Source organism: Sinohyriopsis cumingii, chromosome 11, assembly GCF_028554795.1.
Source record: "Sinohyriopsis cumingii isolate HCF-2022 chromosome 11, ASM2855479v2, whole genome shotgun sequence".
Classification (NCBI taxonomy): domain Eukaryota; kingdom Metazoa; phylum Mollusca; class Bivalvia; order Unionida; family Unionidae; genus Sinohyriopsis; species Sinohyriopsis cumingii.
This window is the reverse complement of record NC_142971.1, coordinates 33,217,305-33,231,458: the sequence shown is the minus strand read 5'-3', so window position 1 is coordinate 33,231,458 and position 14,154 is coordinate 33,217,305. Positions and strand designations below refer to the sequence as shown.

At 32.4% G+C, this 14,154-nt stretch overlaps 1 protein-coding gene across 1 annotated transcript in view; it reads right to left on the bottom strand.

Annotated features, from left to right (window-relative positions):
* LOC149787878 (F-box and leucine-rich repeat protein 13-like) overlaps positions 1–14,154 on the bottom strand; it is a 104,942-nt gene that overhangs the window by 38,834 nt on the left and 51,954 nt on the right. Inside the window, exons 10-12 of the mRNA XM_089974116.1 lie at positions 14,120–14,145; positions 3,450–3,612; positions 2,218–2,318 (exon numbers count right to left, since the gene is read on the bottom strand). Of these exons, the coding sequence (XP_089830242.1) occupies positions 2,218–2,318; positions 3,450–3,612; positions 14,120–14,145 (290 nt within the window). The remainder of the gene's footprint in view (positions 1–2,217; positions 2,319–3,449; positions 3,613–14,119; positions 14,146–14,154) is intronic.

Below are 14,154 nucleotides of genomic sequence, written 5' to 3'. Positions count from 1 at the left end.
AACATCACCAACAGCATGAATACCTTTATCATGAACAACATCATTAGCGTTCTTTCCCAGCTGCTTCGCAATCGGTATTGCTCTTGGGGCTATCCCTCTAAATAGACCCTGAACAACATCAACGAGTCCATCACCATATGTCACTTTGTATATTGGTAATCGCAAATTTATCACCCTGACCATTACATGTCCATGATGAGCACTACATATGATCATCTTATTTTCTTGTCACTGATCTAATTGTATGCCCTCAATCACTGTGGTAATCATCAATGATTTCATCAATAAGGGACCAATAAACATTAATGTCCATGATACTGCCTGTAAATAATCTCTGACAAATAGCAGCTGCTTCATTAATGATTTCTCAGGAATTATTACCAGCTCATCTTCCACCAATCAGAATTTCTAATCTCGCTATGTCAGCAGGGACGTTATCGGGCCATGAGGTAATAAGACCACTTCCAGTGGCACTGGGGCCAGGATCTATATTTGTTGTTTTGTCTGCTTTTTTCTTGTTGCTGAGCATAATATCCATTTTTGTTAAATTTCTTTTAGTTGCAACTTTATTTCTTATTCCTTTTGTCTCCTTTCTTGTTTTTTTTTTTTTTGTTCAATATACTCACCTACTGTCTGGTTAAAAATATTAAAATTATTAATAACCTCATCAGATCTGATCTGTGGATCATCAGTAACAATGCGATATAAACCACTGACCCATATTCAGGTTTTACATACTTATCTCTATCACGATATCTAAATGTGGAAATATCAGGTAATTGGGTTTGATTCCTGATAGTGGCAATATCTTCAGGCATAAATTTATCTATTATCCTGGTTTTGTTTTTTGATGGTTTAATTTGTGGTTGAACTTCAAGTTGTGGTTGAGGAGGGTGCTGGGGTGGATGTTGAGCTGCTTGAAGACAACCAACAATATCAACAGGTAATGTCTCAAGAGCTTTCTGAGCCGCCTCAGTTGCTGTAACAATTTTCTTTGTTGGTTTGACAATTGGTATTATTATTAAATACAGTTATTTAAACTGTTCTGCACTTTCTGTAAATTCCACCTGAGACTCCTGATGAGCTTGTAGTTGTTGCTTGACAGAATCATGGACTGGAAGATATTTCTTAATTGCCTCTAGTCGCTGTCGACCTAGTTTAGCTGTATGAGATTCCATTATTGATATAATAATGATTTAATTACACCACACTGGAACAGCTGGGAGGATGACAACAAAAAATGAGTGTCCAGGTGGTTAAACAAACACGCATAAAAAATTTTGAAAACACAAACGTCAAAAATAAAGTAACAAAATGAGCTAACCTAATTAGAGAAAATCTTGGTCAGCTAGAGGTTTCAAATTGAAGTTATTGACCTTGTATTTTCATTTTTTGTGGGAAGTTTTTTTTTCAAAAACAGACACTCCAAAAATGGTCTGCTCAGTCTCTCTGCTGCTACCCTCCTACAAGTATGCCCAGCATGTACTCCCTGCAGAGGAAACGCTGCCTTCGATGGATGGAACACATCAAAAAATGGAGGATGGGAGGCTACCAAAGGACATCCTAGATGGACAGCTGGTCACTGGCACCAGAAGAGTCAGCCACTCTTCACTCCATTTCAAGGATGTGTGCAAAAGGGAAATGAAGGCATGTGACATTTCACTCGATGGCTGGTAAATGCAGGCCAAGGACCAGGGCACCTGGAGACTGACAGTCCACAAGGGCACAGCAGTCGCTGATGTGAAGAGAGGCCAGCTGGCAGCAGAGAAACATGACAGAAACAAGAGTGTGGCAGCAACCTCAACAACCAATTACAACAGGAACTGTCACTTGTGCATAGGCCTGCACAGCCACAGCAGATGACACCAAAATCCCAGAGACAGACAAAACTCCAAGGGCACTACTTGCATGGTCTCCCGAGACTGAGCTGCCAATGATGTCCCTAACTTTCACATCAATTAATTAAAAAATTGGAGATAGCTATAAATCTAGCAAGTGCAAATCTTCCAGTACTAATATCGTAAAACAAAATTTGTAGTGGTAGAAGCTGGAGAAGTCAAATTTAAAGGCAGACAAGGAATTACTGGTAAAGTAAAAGAAACGAAAGTTGAAAAAGAAAGAAAGATGGCAGGGATAAAAGCGAATGAAAAAAGGAAGGAGAAGGGAAGAGCAGGGCAGATGAGGACTAGTAAAAGTGGTAATTTATTAAATACTCACTTTGATATTGTGCGTATGGAAGCATCTGTGATGGAAGTATAGGACAGATTTAGGTACAACAAGATTTTACATCTCTTCGCCACAATCTTTATGGTCTCATCCTACAGTAGAGAGGTATATTATTTATCTCTAGATTCTTCAATATACATGCACCCGGACATTCTCAACATTAGAATTTTCAACAGCAATAGCTGAATCTAATTTATACTTTTAATCATTTCTAAAGAAGATGCCAAATTTTTATGTAGTCAGAAAATACTTTAAAATCTGAGGTCAGTAGTCTAGAATATTGTTAATACTGAACATACACATGAATCAGAAGTAAGTCACAGTTCACAGAGATAATAAAAAGCAATTGGAGTTACCCTTGGTTATATTTTGATTGAGCAAGAATTGATTAGTTGCAATGAGACTGATGAGATCAAAAATAGATTGCAGATTTAAAACATGTAATATTCAATTTTTCCACGTACCTGTACTGGAAATTTATAAGTAGGAACAATATGAATAAAAAAAAACAAAATTTAACACAGAAATCATAGTCACTCTAATAATCTATGGAATATAAAATTTACAGGATATCATGTAAGACCCTGCCAATACAACTCCTTTATAGCATCATTTCATGTTGACACAGTAAAATATAAAAGCCATAGTTACTATGGATCAAAACTGCATCTCTGTTTTTGAAATAAATACTCCAGATCAGATAATTATTTTAATGCATTCATTTGCTCAAAATACTGCAGCACATTTAACTTTTTTTGCAGCTGAACCTGCAAACTAGTTAAGATAAATTTATTTCCTTTTTTTTGTTCACACTTCTTCTAACAACAACAGGTTACTTCTAAATTTGTCTTTTAGAAGTAGGTCCTGCTTTAGGTCATTTATTTCTTCTAAGATTAGTTTTGCTTTCCTGCTCTTGGGACATGTGTGCTAGAGATCTCCAGACTGCAACGGATATTATATTCTGTATAGGAGATAATGTTACACTGGGTTGTCTTCCTTGTGCAGCTGATTTATTCATGGTTTATTAACACTAACATTACCTGTATAAACAAAATTGTTTTTGTCCAGTAATGTTCCAACCAACTGCTGGACAACTTGTTTCCTGTATTGACTCTGTGCTTAACATTAACCTAGTGTCAAACTGACAGGCAAACCTGAAATTCAATAATATTACTATGCTTTTACAGAGTGTACTAGAATATCTGATGGACTAATTGACTCACATTGACCCCAAGACACTCAGATAGGTTGAGATCCTGTAGATTTCGGCACTGTGCCAGACTAATGAAGGAGTTTTCGGACAGCTGTTGGCAGCCTCGCATGTTGAGGTGCATCAGATATGGTCGGCATTTCAGCAGCAGTTTGGTCACCACCTTATCTGTCACACTGTTGTGGAAATTTGAAATTACAAATATCAAGACATAATGACTTGTTGTGAGACATGGGATTTTAAATAATTATTGTATATACTCTCTTATAAGTCACATCCAACTGTAAAATGCATAGACCCAAATCTACCATCATATAATACACCAGCAGACTGTATCTGTGCAGTTTGTGGAATTAAAATCATAGACCTCAATTTGCTGGTGCATTATGTGATTACAGATCAGGGTCTATGTTGTTTTGCAGTTAGACATGACTTAAATGCAAGTATATATGGTGACAATTGTTTACATCACTGATAACTTAAAAAAGATAAACCATGGGCAGCATAACTGGTAATTTATATAACAAATAATTACATGTCTGATAGACACTTTCTTTATGTGGAGTAAAAGTTCATATTATTTTATTCTATAAATAAACAGCTATAGCCTCATTATTAATTTGATAGATGCCTCATTAATAATTTGATAGTTGCCACATTAATAATTTCATAGATGCCTAATTAATAATTTGATTCTTCATTAATAATTTGATAGCTGAATTATCATCATAATGATATCATACAGATATTAATATTTGTTCATAAAAATAAAAGCAGTGTGCTTTCATCAATCGGCAAACTTTGTTGAGGTCATAAACTGACAAAACGTTTAATCATTTTTTTTTTCTTCTTCATTTAGTTGAAAGATACTGATCTTAAAATTTATGACAATGTGGGAGAGAAATTAGTTACAAATTATTTACAGGCATATGCCTAAAACAAGAAAAACTAGACTCGGAAGCATGCGACACATTACAAAGGGACACAATATAAAAATTTGCTTGGCAGGGCTTTCAATTGAAGAATTACTGCTGAAAAACCTAAAGTTGGAGAACATTTGCCTACATAAACCATAAATCTTCCAAATGACCATTTCAAATGCAGAAAATTAAAGTTATTAAAGGTCTCATAAATACAAAAGTACATGATAACTTGGGTTATAATGCAATATTTCTGTGACGAACTGGTCAAACCATATTGTATTAGAATATGTTGAAGGGTGCTTGACCTACAAGCAACATTTAGATATAAAGTTCATTGACAACAGCCATATCTCTCTTCACAATGGATTTGACAAGAAAGCCCCATAAAGTGCAGATCAAGTGCTATGAGATAATTTAAACACTAAACTGCATCAAAACGTTTAATGGTTCCTAAGATTTGCTGGTTGCAAGAATCTACTGTAGTGGAGATGCATTGTTTGTATGAAGGGGAAATAACTCCATCAAAATTGGACCTGAATAGACTAAATGTCCTTTAAAAGCAACATCAAGATGTAATAAGCAATTTAAAAATTGCATCCCATCATGTGCAAGGCTTACAGAACCATGATAGTTACAAGAAATTCTCATATGATGACATGAAGTTAATTATCATTGGTTTTAGCTCTGTTCAGAATGTAGTACATGTGACAAAACCCATTCAAGTCACATCTATAGTACATGTGACAAAACCCATTCAAGTCACATCTAAAATTAAACTATCAGAATATGCTGATTGGTTGCTGGTTACAAAGATCAGCCACATGGAAGATGCAATAATGATGGACCTGAAAGGAAAATCTTTAAAAGGCACATTTACATGTAATAGGCAATTCACTTAACAAACGGCATCCAATTAATTAAAGGGTCGCTGAACTATGTTAGTTACAAGAAGTGTGAACATATGGAGTGGCTGACAGATGACAGATGAAAACAAACGAAATATAGATCATTATTTTACAGGGAGGCTCATTCTATCATACAATATTGTGCTTTAAAAAATCTTGATATAATGTACATATATATGCTTATTTTATTATAATTTAGTTAAGTTTGTATAATAATAATAATAATAATAATAATAATAATAATAATAATAATAATAAAGACTTTATTTAGAAAAGGTAACTCAAATAGTTACAGAACTAATCTACCTTGAGGCCTTCTATCTGTTATGTACAATATATACAGTATATACAACATGATTTGAAGAATATGGCTTGACACTAAATAATTAAGTAATTTTAAAATTCAAATTATCAAGCCTGGAACACATGTACAGGCATCTGTGAAAACATAAATATATATAAAACATAAAACATCATCCTGCATTGAAAAATTCAACTATGAAAATGATGCAAAATTACAGAAAAACAGGCAGTCTTTTTTGTACTAGAACTGTTCAATTTTCTAAAGATTTCATCCATTTAAGACACTGATTATGAAAAGAAGAAATCCTAGAAGCCTGCCTTATGTCACTGGGAATGTTGTTCCATACCAGTGGACTGGTATATTGAAAACTTTTTTTAAAACAATTCTTTCTTTGGCCTTGGTATAATGTAATTTTTACTTCTTATGGACCTTAAATTTGGAGTACCATCAGCATCTCTTTGGTGAAAGATATTGCTTAGAGAGACAGGAATGGCTTTTCTGGATACTTTATACATCAATTTGGCCTTTCTAAGAAATATTCTTTCATGTATTGTTAAAACCTTTATATTATTCAGTGCATCCTGAAAATTGTCTATACATTGATCTAGAATTAAATGGCAAGCCCTCTTTTGGAGTCTTAAAAGTGTTGTTATGTTTGAATTAGAGGTATTATCCCAAATTATATTACAGTAGTCCAGATATGGCTGAATATAACTTTTATAAAAGATGACCCTATACTGAAGAGGAATGTATGTTTTGATTTTCCTCAGTAGATAAAGATAAAAATTAACCTTTCCTGAAACATGTGTAATGTGAATAGACCAAGTAAGATTGTTATTTACGAATACACACTGGAATTTTATATTGAGAGGTCATAATTAGGCTTACATTGTCAAATAGAACCTGGAGTTTGTCACTGTCTAGTCTTGCTTGTTTTTGTTGTGTTGTAACTAGTAGGGCTTACAATTTTTCTGTACTTATGATCATACTGTTTTCCTTGCACCATACTTGAAGTCTGTTGAGAGCATCTTGTATTTTCAAGTACCGTTTTGGCTTTACCCATCTCAGCCAGCATAGTATCATCTGTACAGAGGTCAGTGCAAGAAACTGAAGTGCCAAGCTTAAGAGGTAAATCATTGATAACAGAATGAATAACAGAGGTCCAAGGATTGAGCACTGCGGTACTCCACAATTAATATTTTTTCTTTCAGAAAGTTGACCATTTAAAGATATTTCTTGCACTCTCTTGGTTGCTGGGGAATGTTCATCAAGCAATGAACACAAACAATTATCAATATTTTCTTCTGTATGAGGTAATAAAGTTGTTAGGATTGCTTGGATGTTATGCAATAGTTGCAATGGGTTCTATTTATTATACAAAGATTTCTCTTAGTAGCAAACAAAGATAAAGGATTAAGGACTGATACGTCAACATGGCATATGATGTAAAGGTGATATGATGTAAGTTCATGGGACACCAGTGAAAACTGTAGAATATTGTCATCAGGTCTATCAAGAATCCAGTCTAAAATATGACCATGTTTTTAGGTGGGTTAAAATATAACCATGTTTATGGCTAGGTTAATTATCCATCTGTATGAGACTTAAAACATGAATGGAATCTAGAAGTTCTGATGTCCATGTGTTTCCGAAACAAAGTGAAAGTAGAAATCTCCAAGAATAATCAGACTGACATCTATCAAATTTCCATATTTTAGGAGCTTGTGAAACTGCTCCAAAAGGAGAGATTCAGTCAGCTTTTTGTTTTCACTAGGTGGAGGACAGCAGAGATAGAAAAATGGACAGACCTCTGTTCCACTGTGAGGATGGCTTGGATCATTTCAAATGCTGTGTGGTTGAAACTGAGGATTACATTGTAGTTAAGACTGTGAAATATGAAGTTCTTTGTGATGACAGTAATTCCACCTCCACGAAAGTAGCAGGGGAATTACTTGATGGAGTAACCAGGGTGTGTTAGATTCATGCACTTGGGCTTATCATCATCTGTTTTTAGAGACGTTTCTGTCATAAAAAAAGATTCTGATATCCTGACCATTCATAAAGCTTACTATTTTTGTGTGCTTTTCCAGTGGTCCAACTCACTGGGTACTGAATAATGCCATGTACAGTGGTTTCACAGACTTAAAGGGTCACAACTGACGAGGAATTTGAATTGTTCAAAGTAACACTCAGGTTTTCAGATTACTGTGAAGGAAAGGGTGAAAGGGAAATAAATGGAATATTTCTTCCCTTTATACGCTGATCAGATTTGAAATGTTTCTTTTTCACTAACATTTACATTTAAGAAAAGATGAATGTAATCAAAGGTAGTTTATTTTAGAGCACAGTTGTATGCAACACCAATGAGTACTTATATAATGCTATTAAAAAGAGTCCATTATAGTATAAACAGGTGGACTGAGCAGCATCAGTTGTAAAAGTTGGGCATGCTGACTGAGAAAGAAAAAAGAAAGGAACACATTCCAACAGAACAGTGAATGATGAGCAAAATAACGTAGACAAATATAGTCAACAAAATAATGTAGACAAATACAGTCAACAAATACAAGTATATAATAAAAAACAGAACAATAATCAAGAAAAGCTGCCTCAAGCCAGTATCTAGTTATTGTACGTGTGAGTGTATGTGTGTGAGTGTGTGTGATTGGGATTTTTAACATAGCTTTAACATATTTTCAGTCATATCACTATGATGTCTACAGTGTAGCAGTTTATAGTGATGTCTAGCACTGGGGCATCATGCTGCAGACATACAGCATGATGTCCCACCCAGTCACATTATCCTGACACCAGGCCAACCAGTCCTAAAACTAACCTCTTAATACTGAGCGCCAAGCGAGGTAGCTGTTAGTACCAAGTCTTTGGTATGACTCGGCCTGGGATTGAACCCACGACCTCCCGCATCTGGGGCAGATGCTCTAACCACATGGTGAATAGAACGGTCTCTACAGTTATTTATAATGTGCCTATATATGTGCATGTAGAAACCAATTTTTACAACATTTTACATGATGATAGTTGAATTAAGGAAAGAACTAATTACAATCAGACAGAGTAAGAAAAAATAAATTGATAATGACCTTGCCAATTACCTTACTAGAGATAAAATGTACATGACAAGACGAAAGTTAAAATCTTGAAGTTTTTTTTTTCTTTTGCACATATACATGTGGTTGTTTGCTACAGAAAGGCACACCTATGCTTATTGTTCTCTGCATAATTTTCCATAATGAACATAAAATCCAGATTTCACAGTATGAACCATTTTGGAAAATTAAGATTTGTCTAATTTAGGTCTATTATAATGGTATCAAATTTTATTCTTGGGGAGAATTGCACAGTAGTTTATTACTAACACTAAAACAATTACTTACTTGAGATAATAAATATGTAAATATTATTTTCTGATAAGACTTTTTATCTACAACCCTGATATATGCATGGAAAAGTCATTTGGAAAAATTAAATAAAATTAAGAAAGATACATAATATTAGGAGTTATACCACCAGATACAATAACATTATAAATGATTGACACATGTGATAGGATTACACACTTATTAGCATTTTTATAGAATTTTAAATCCAAATGTTAATATATAACTACACTGCAATGCTTGAAACATTAAATGCTCATGCATGTACGACCCTTTCTATAATATTGTGAGAAAATAATTTCTCACCCATGCGACAGAGAAGTCAAGCTGATTTGCTTACTTTTCTTATCTCAATCTGGTTTTCTCAGATGAGTTGTCTAAGTCATGGTGTCAATGTGTTAGCCACAATACATGTAGGAACAACATTTTCAAAGTAAAAGCTTGTCCTTATAAATGATTTCAGAAGTTAAAAGCTTTCCTTATATAAAAAATTATTTGTTGTTATTTTCTTATGACATCCATGAATTAAATGTAATAATATCACAAAACAATTTAATGCTTTTGTTATTTTCCATGCAGAGAACTTTTGCACTTGTTCACCCATCATACCACTGCCTTTATTAACATACTTGTATTACTTTCCAATGTTACAACAGCACATGACACTCTCTGTGCAACAAGATGTAAAAATTATAACTGCTGAAGTGTTATGCTTTTGCAAGAGTGGAACATATAGTAATGATTTTACTGATATAATTCTTTACATTTTCCTAAAACATTTAAGCCCAAATGAGAAAAATGATAGATGGTGGGTTGTGCATGAAAACAAGAAATTACAGTTGAGGGGTTATATTATTTGTCTCCATTCTCAGCAAAGCCATCATGAGAAATAAATAATGTAACCCCTCAATTGTAACGATGATAAATACTGCTCTGTAATGATTATAAGTACTACTCTGTAATGATGATAAATACTACTCTGTAATGATGATAAATACTACTCTGTAATGATGATAATTACTACTCTGTAATAATTATAAGTACTAATCTGTAATGATTATAAGTACAACTCTGTAATGGGTATAAGTACTATTCTATAATGATTATTAAGTACTACTCTGTAATGAGTATAAGTACTACTCTGTAATGAGTATAAGTACTATTCTGTAATGATAAGTACTACTCTGTAATGATGATAAGTCATACTATGTAATGAGTATAAGTACTATTCTGTAATGATTATAAGTACTACTCTGTAATGAGTATAAGCACTACTCTGTAATGATTATAAGTATTATTCTGTAATGATTATAAGTACTATGTAATGATTATAAGTACTACTCTGTAATGAGTATAAGTACTATTCTGTAATGAGTATAAGCACTACTCTGTAATGATTATAAGTATTATTCTGTAATGATTATAAGTACTACTCTGTAATGAATATAAGTGCTATTCTTTAATGATTATAAGTACTATTATGTAATGAGTATAAGTACTATTATGTAACGAGTGTAAGTACTACACTGCAATGATAATATTTACTAATCTATAATGATTACAGGTATTACTCTATAATTACAAGAACTACTCTGAAATGACAATTACTACTCTGTAATGATGGTAAGCAATACTTGTAATGATGATAAATACTATTCTGTAATGATGATAAGTACTAGACTGTAATAATGACAAGTTCTACTTTGTAAAGACGAAAAGTACTACTCTGTAATGATGAAAAAGACTATTTTGTAATGATAAGTACTACTCTCTGTAATGATAAGTATGACTATGTAAAGATAAGAACTACTCTAATGATGATAAGTACTACTCTGTGTAATGATCACAAGTGCTACTCTGTAATGATGATAAACACCACTGTAATGATTATAAGTACTTTTTCTGTAAGGATAATAATAATAATAATAATAGTAATAATAATGAGGACTTTATATAGCACCTAATCTTTAGAAGCTCTAAGCGCTTTACAACATTAATAATAATAATAATGAGGCCTTTGTATAGGGTGATAAGTGCTACTCTGTAATGATAAGTAATACTCTGTAATGATGATAAATACTACTCTGCAATGTTGCCATGTACTACTCTATAATGATGATATGTATTACTCTGTAAAGATGATATGTATTACTCTGTAATGATGATATGTATTATTCTGTAATGATATGTATTACTCTCTAAAGATGATATGTATTACTCTGTAATGATGATATATATTACTCTGTAATGATGATATGTACTGCTCTGTAATGATGATATGTATTACTCTCTAAAGATGATATATATTACTCTGTAATGATGATATATATTACTCTCTAAAGATGATATACATTACTCTGTAATGATGATATATATTACTCTCTAAAGATGATATATATTACTCTCTAAAGATGATATGTATTACTCTATAATGATATGTATTACTCTGTAAAGATGATATGTATTGCTCTGTAAAGATGATATGTATTACTCTGTAAAGATGATATGTATTACTCTGTAATGATGATATGTACTGCTCTGTAAAGATATTTACTATTATGTAGTGATGACAAGTACTATTTTGTAATGATGATATGTACTACTTTGTAATTATGATAAGTACTATTTTGTCATGATGAAACATAATCATCAATGACCATATTACTTTTTAGAGATAATAGAAATGACTGAGGTTGAACAAAACAAAGTTTTAAAAACCCAACACCTGAAAATCCTGAATACCATATCTGATGTAATACCAGCACTGTGCACTTAAAAAATTACTTGGGTAAAAAAAATTGTGCAGTTTAAGCTCATCATAATAACTGATTGCAGACAATATCATGAACAAAGTTCTTATCATGTGTACATATATATCAGAAGAGATATCCCCCTGTGTCTATGTTGGAAGCTGCCAACTTTGGAGAAGACTGGTCTCTCCCATTATGGTCACTCTGAATAAAGCATATGCAAAATTTATTCTTGAAAGTGATTTTATCCTTTAGGTTAAGTGGTAATGATACAGATTTAAATATTTAGGTTAAGTGGTAATGATACTGATTTAAATATTTAGGTTAAGTGGTAACAAGACTGATTTAATTATTTAGGTTAAGTGGTAATGAGACTGATTTAAATATTTAGGTTAAGTGGTAATGAGACTGATGTAATTATTTAGGTTAAGTGGTAACAAGACTGATTTAATTATTTAAGTGGTAATGAGATTGATTAAATTATTTAGGTTAAGTGGTAATGAGACTGATGTAATTATTTAAGTTAAGTGGTAATGAGACTGATCTAATTAGTTAGGAAAGTGGTAACATGACTGATTTAATTAGGTTAAGTGGTAATGAGATTGATTTAGTTATTTAGTTTAAGTGGTAATGAGATTGATTTAATTATTTAGGTTAAGTGGTAATGAGACTGATGTAATTATTTAGGTTAAGTGGTAACAAGACTGATTTAATTATTTAAGTTAAGTGGTAATGAGATTGATTTAATTATTTAGGTTAAGTGGTAATGAGACTGATGTAATTATTTAAGTTAAGTGGTAATGAGACTGATCTAATTAGTTAGGAAAGTGGTAACATGACTGATTTAATTAGGTTAAGTGGTAATGAGATTGATTTAGTTATTTAGGTTAAGTGGTAATGAGACTGATTTAATTATTAAGGTTAAGTGGTAACGAGATGGATTTAAATATTTAGGTTAAGTGGTAATGAGATTGATTAATTTATTTAGGTTAAGTGGTAATGAGACTGATTTAAATATTTAGGTTAAGTGGTAATGAGACTGATTTAAATATCTAGGTTAAGTGGTAATGAGACTGATGTAAATATTTAGGTTAAGTGGTAATGAGACTGATTTAAATATTTAGGTTAAGTGGTAACGAGACTGATTTAAATATTTAGGTTAAGTGGTAACGAGACTGATTTAAATATCTAGGTTAAGTGGTAATGAGACTGATGTAAATATTTAGGTTAAGTGGTAATGAGACTGATTTAAATATTTAGGTTAAGTGGTAATGAGATTGATTTAATCATTTTGGTTAAGTCATAACAAGATATCAGATATGTCTAATTTTAAGCTCAATCAAGATGTATTGATGGGTTTTTAGCAGCCATCATGATGTATACCAAGATAAAAATTAAAAACAAATTTAATGTTGGACCAAAACAGAGGAATGTGTGCTTATCACAACATGGTGAAGTATTATCTCAAACATGGTACAAGATTAAGCAATACAAATTTAACAGGGAGAACAATTCCCGATCCCAAATTTACAAGTAAAACAATAACCAAGTGCTACTGTACCCATTCTTTAGGCTAAGAAGTGAATGTATATAACAAATGCAGATGATTCATAACATTCAAAAATATATAAAAAAAGAATTTAATACAGTACATTCTCACTTATAAGTTGAGTCAAAAATGCGAACTGCACAGACCAAGATCTGCCATTGTAAAATGTGCCAGCAGATCTTGATCAATGCAGTTTGTTAGGAGTAATCAGTATAACAAACAACATAGACCCTGATCTGTCACAGTATTATGTGATGTCAGATCAAAGTCTGGTTGTCTGCAGTTGGATTTGACTTAAAAGTGAAAGTGTATATATATATATTAAAATTACATTTAGATACATAACAATTATTAAAAGATTTCCAATATACCTACTGATACAAGTATGGAAGCTTCATAATGGTACTAATATTTATTCTGTTTATTCAGCTCATCCTGTCTCATGAAATATTACTCTACAGTTGTATATCTAACTTTTTCTCATCCAAAAATCCCTTTGGTCAGGCAAGGAGCCATTTTTTAATATTATGTAATGACTTTCTACTTAAAGACCACACCTGTCTTGAAAGACTTTTTTCCTCTGCTGAAGGGGTGGTTTCTAAATACAGTTTGTACTGTACTATTTTATCCGCTACGGCAGTCATGTATAATATGAAACAAATCACTTGCAATATACACCTATCAGTGTTAAAAATCCTAAGAATGTGTGCTAGAAAATGTGGTGCTTTTTTACCTATTTTTATGTGATAGTCTCCAAAAATGAAAATGCATAACAAGCAAATACAGTGCATATTGTGGATCAATACTTCATTATAAACTTTCTAAATACCACGAAAAACTGTATGACAGCTCACCTGTTTCTAACTTTGTAGAAGTTCAACTACAATGA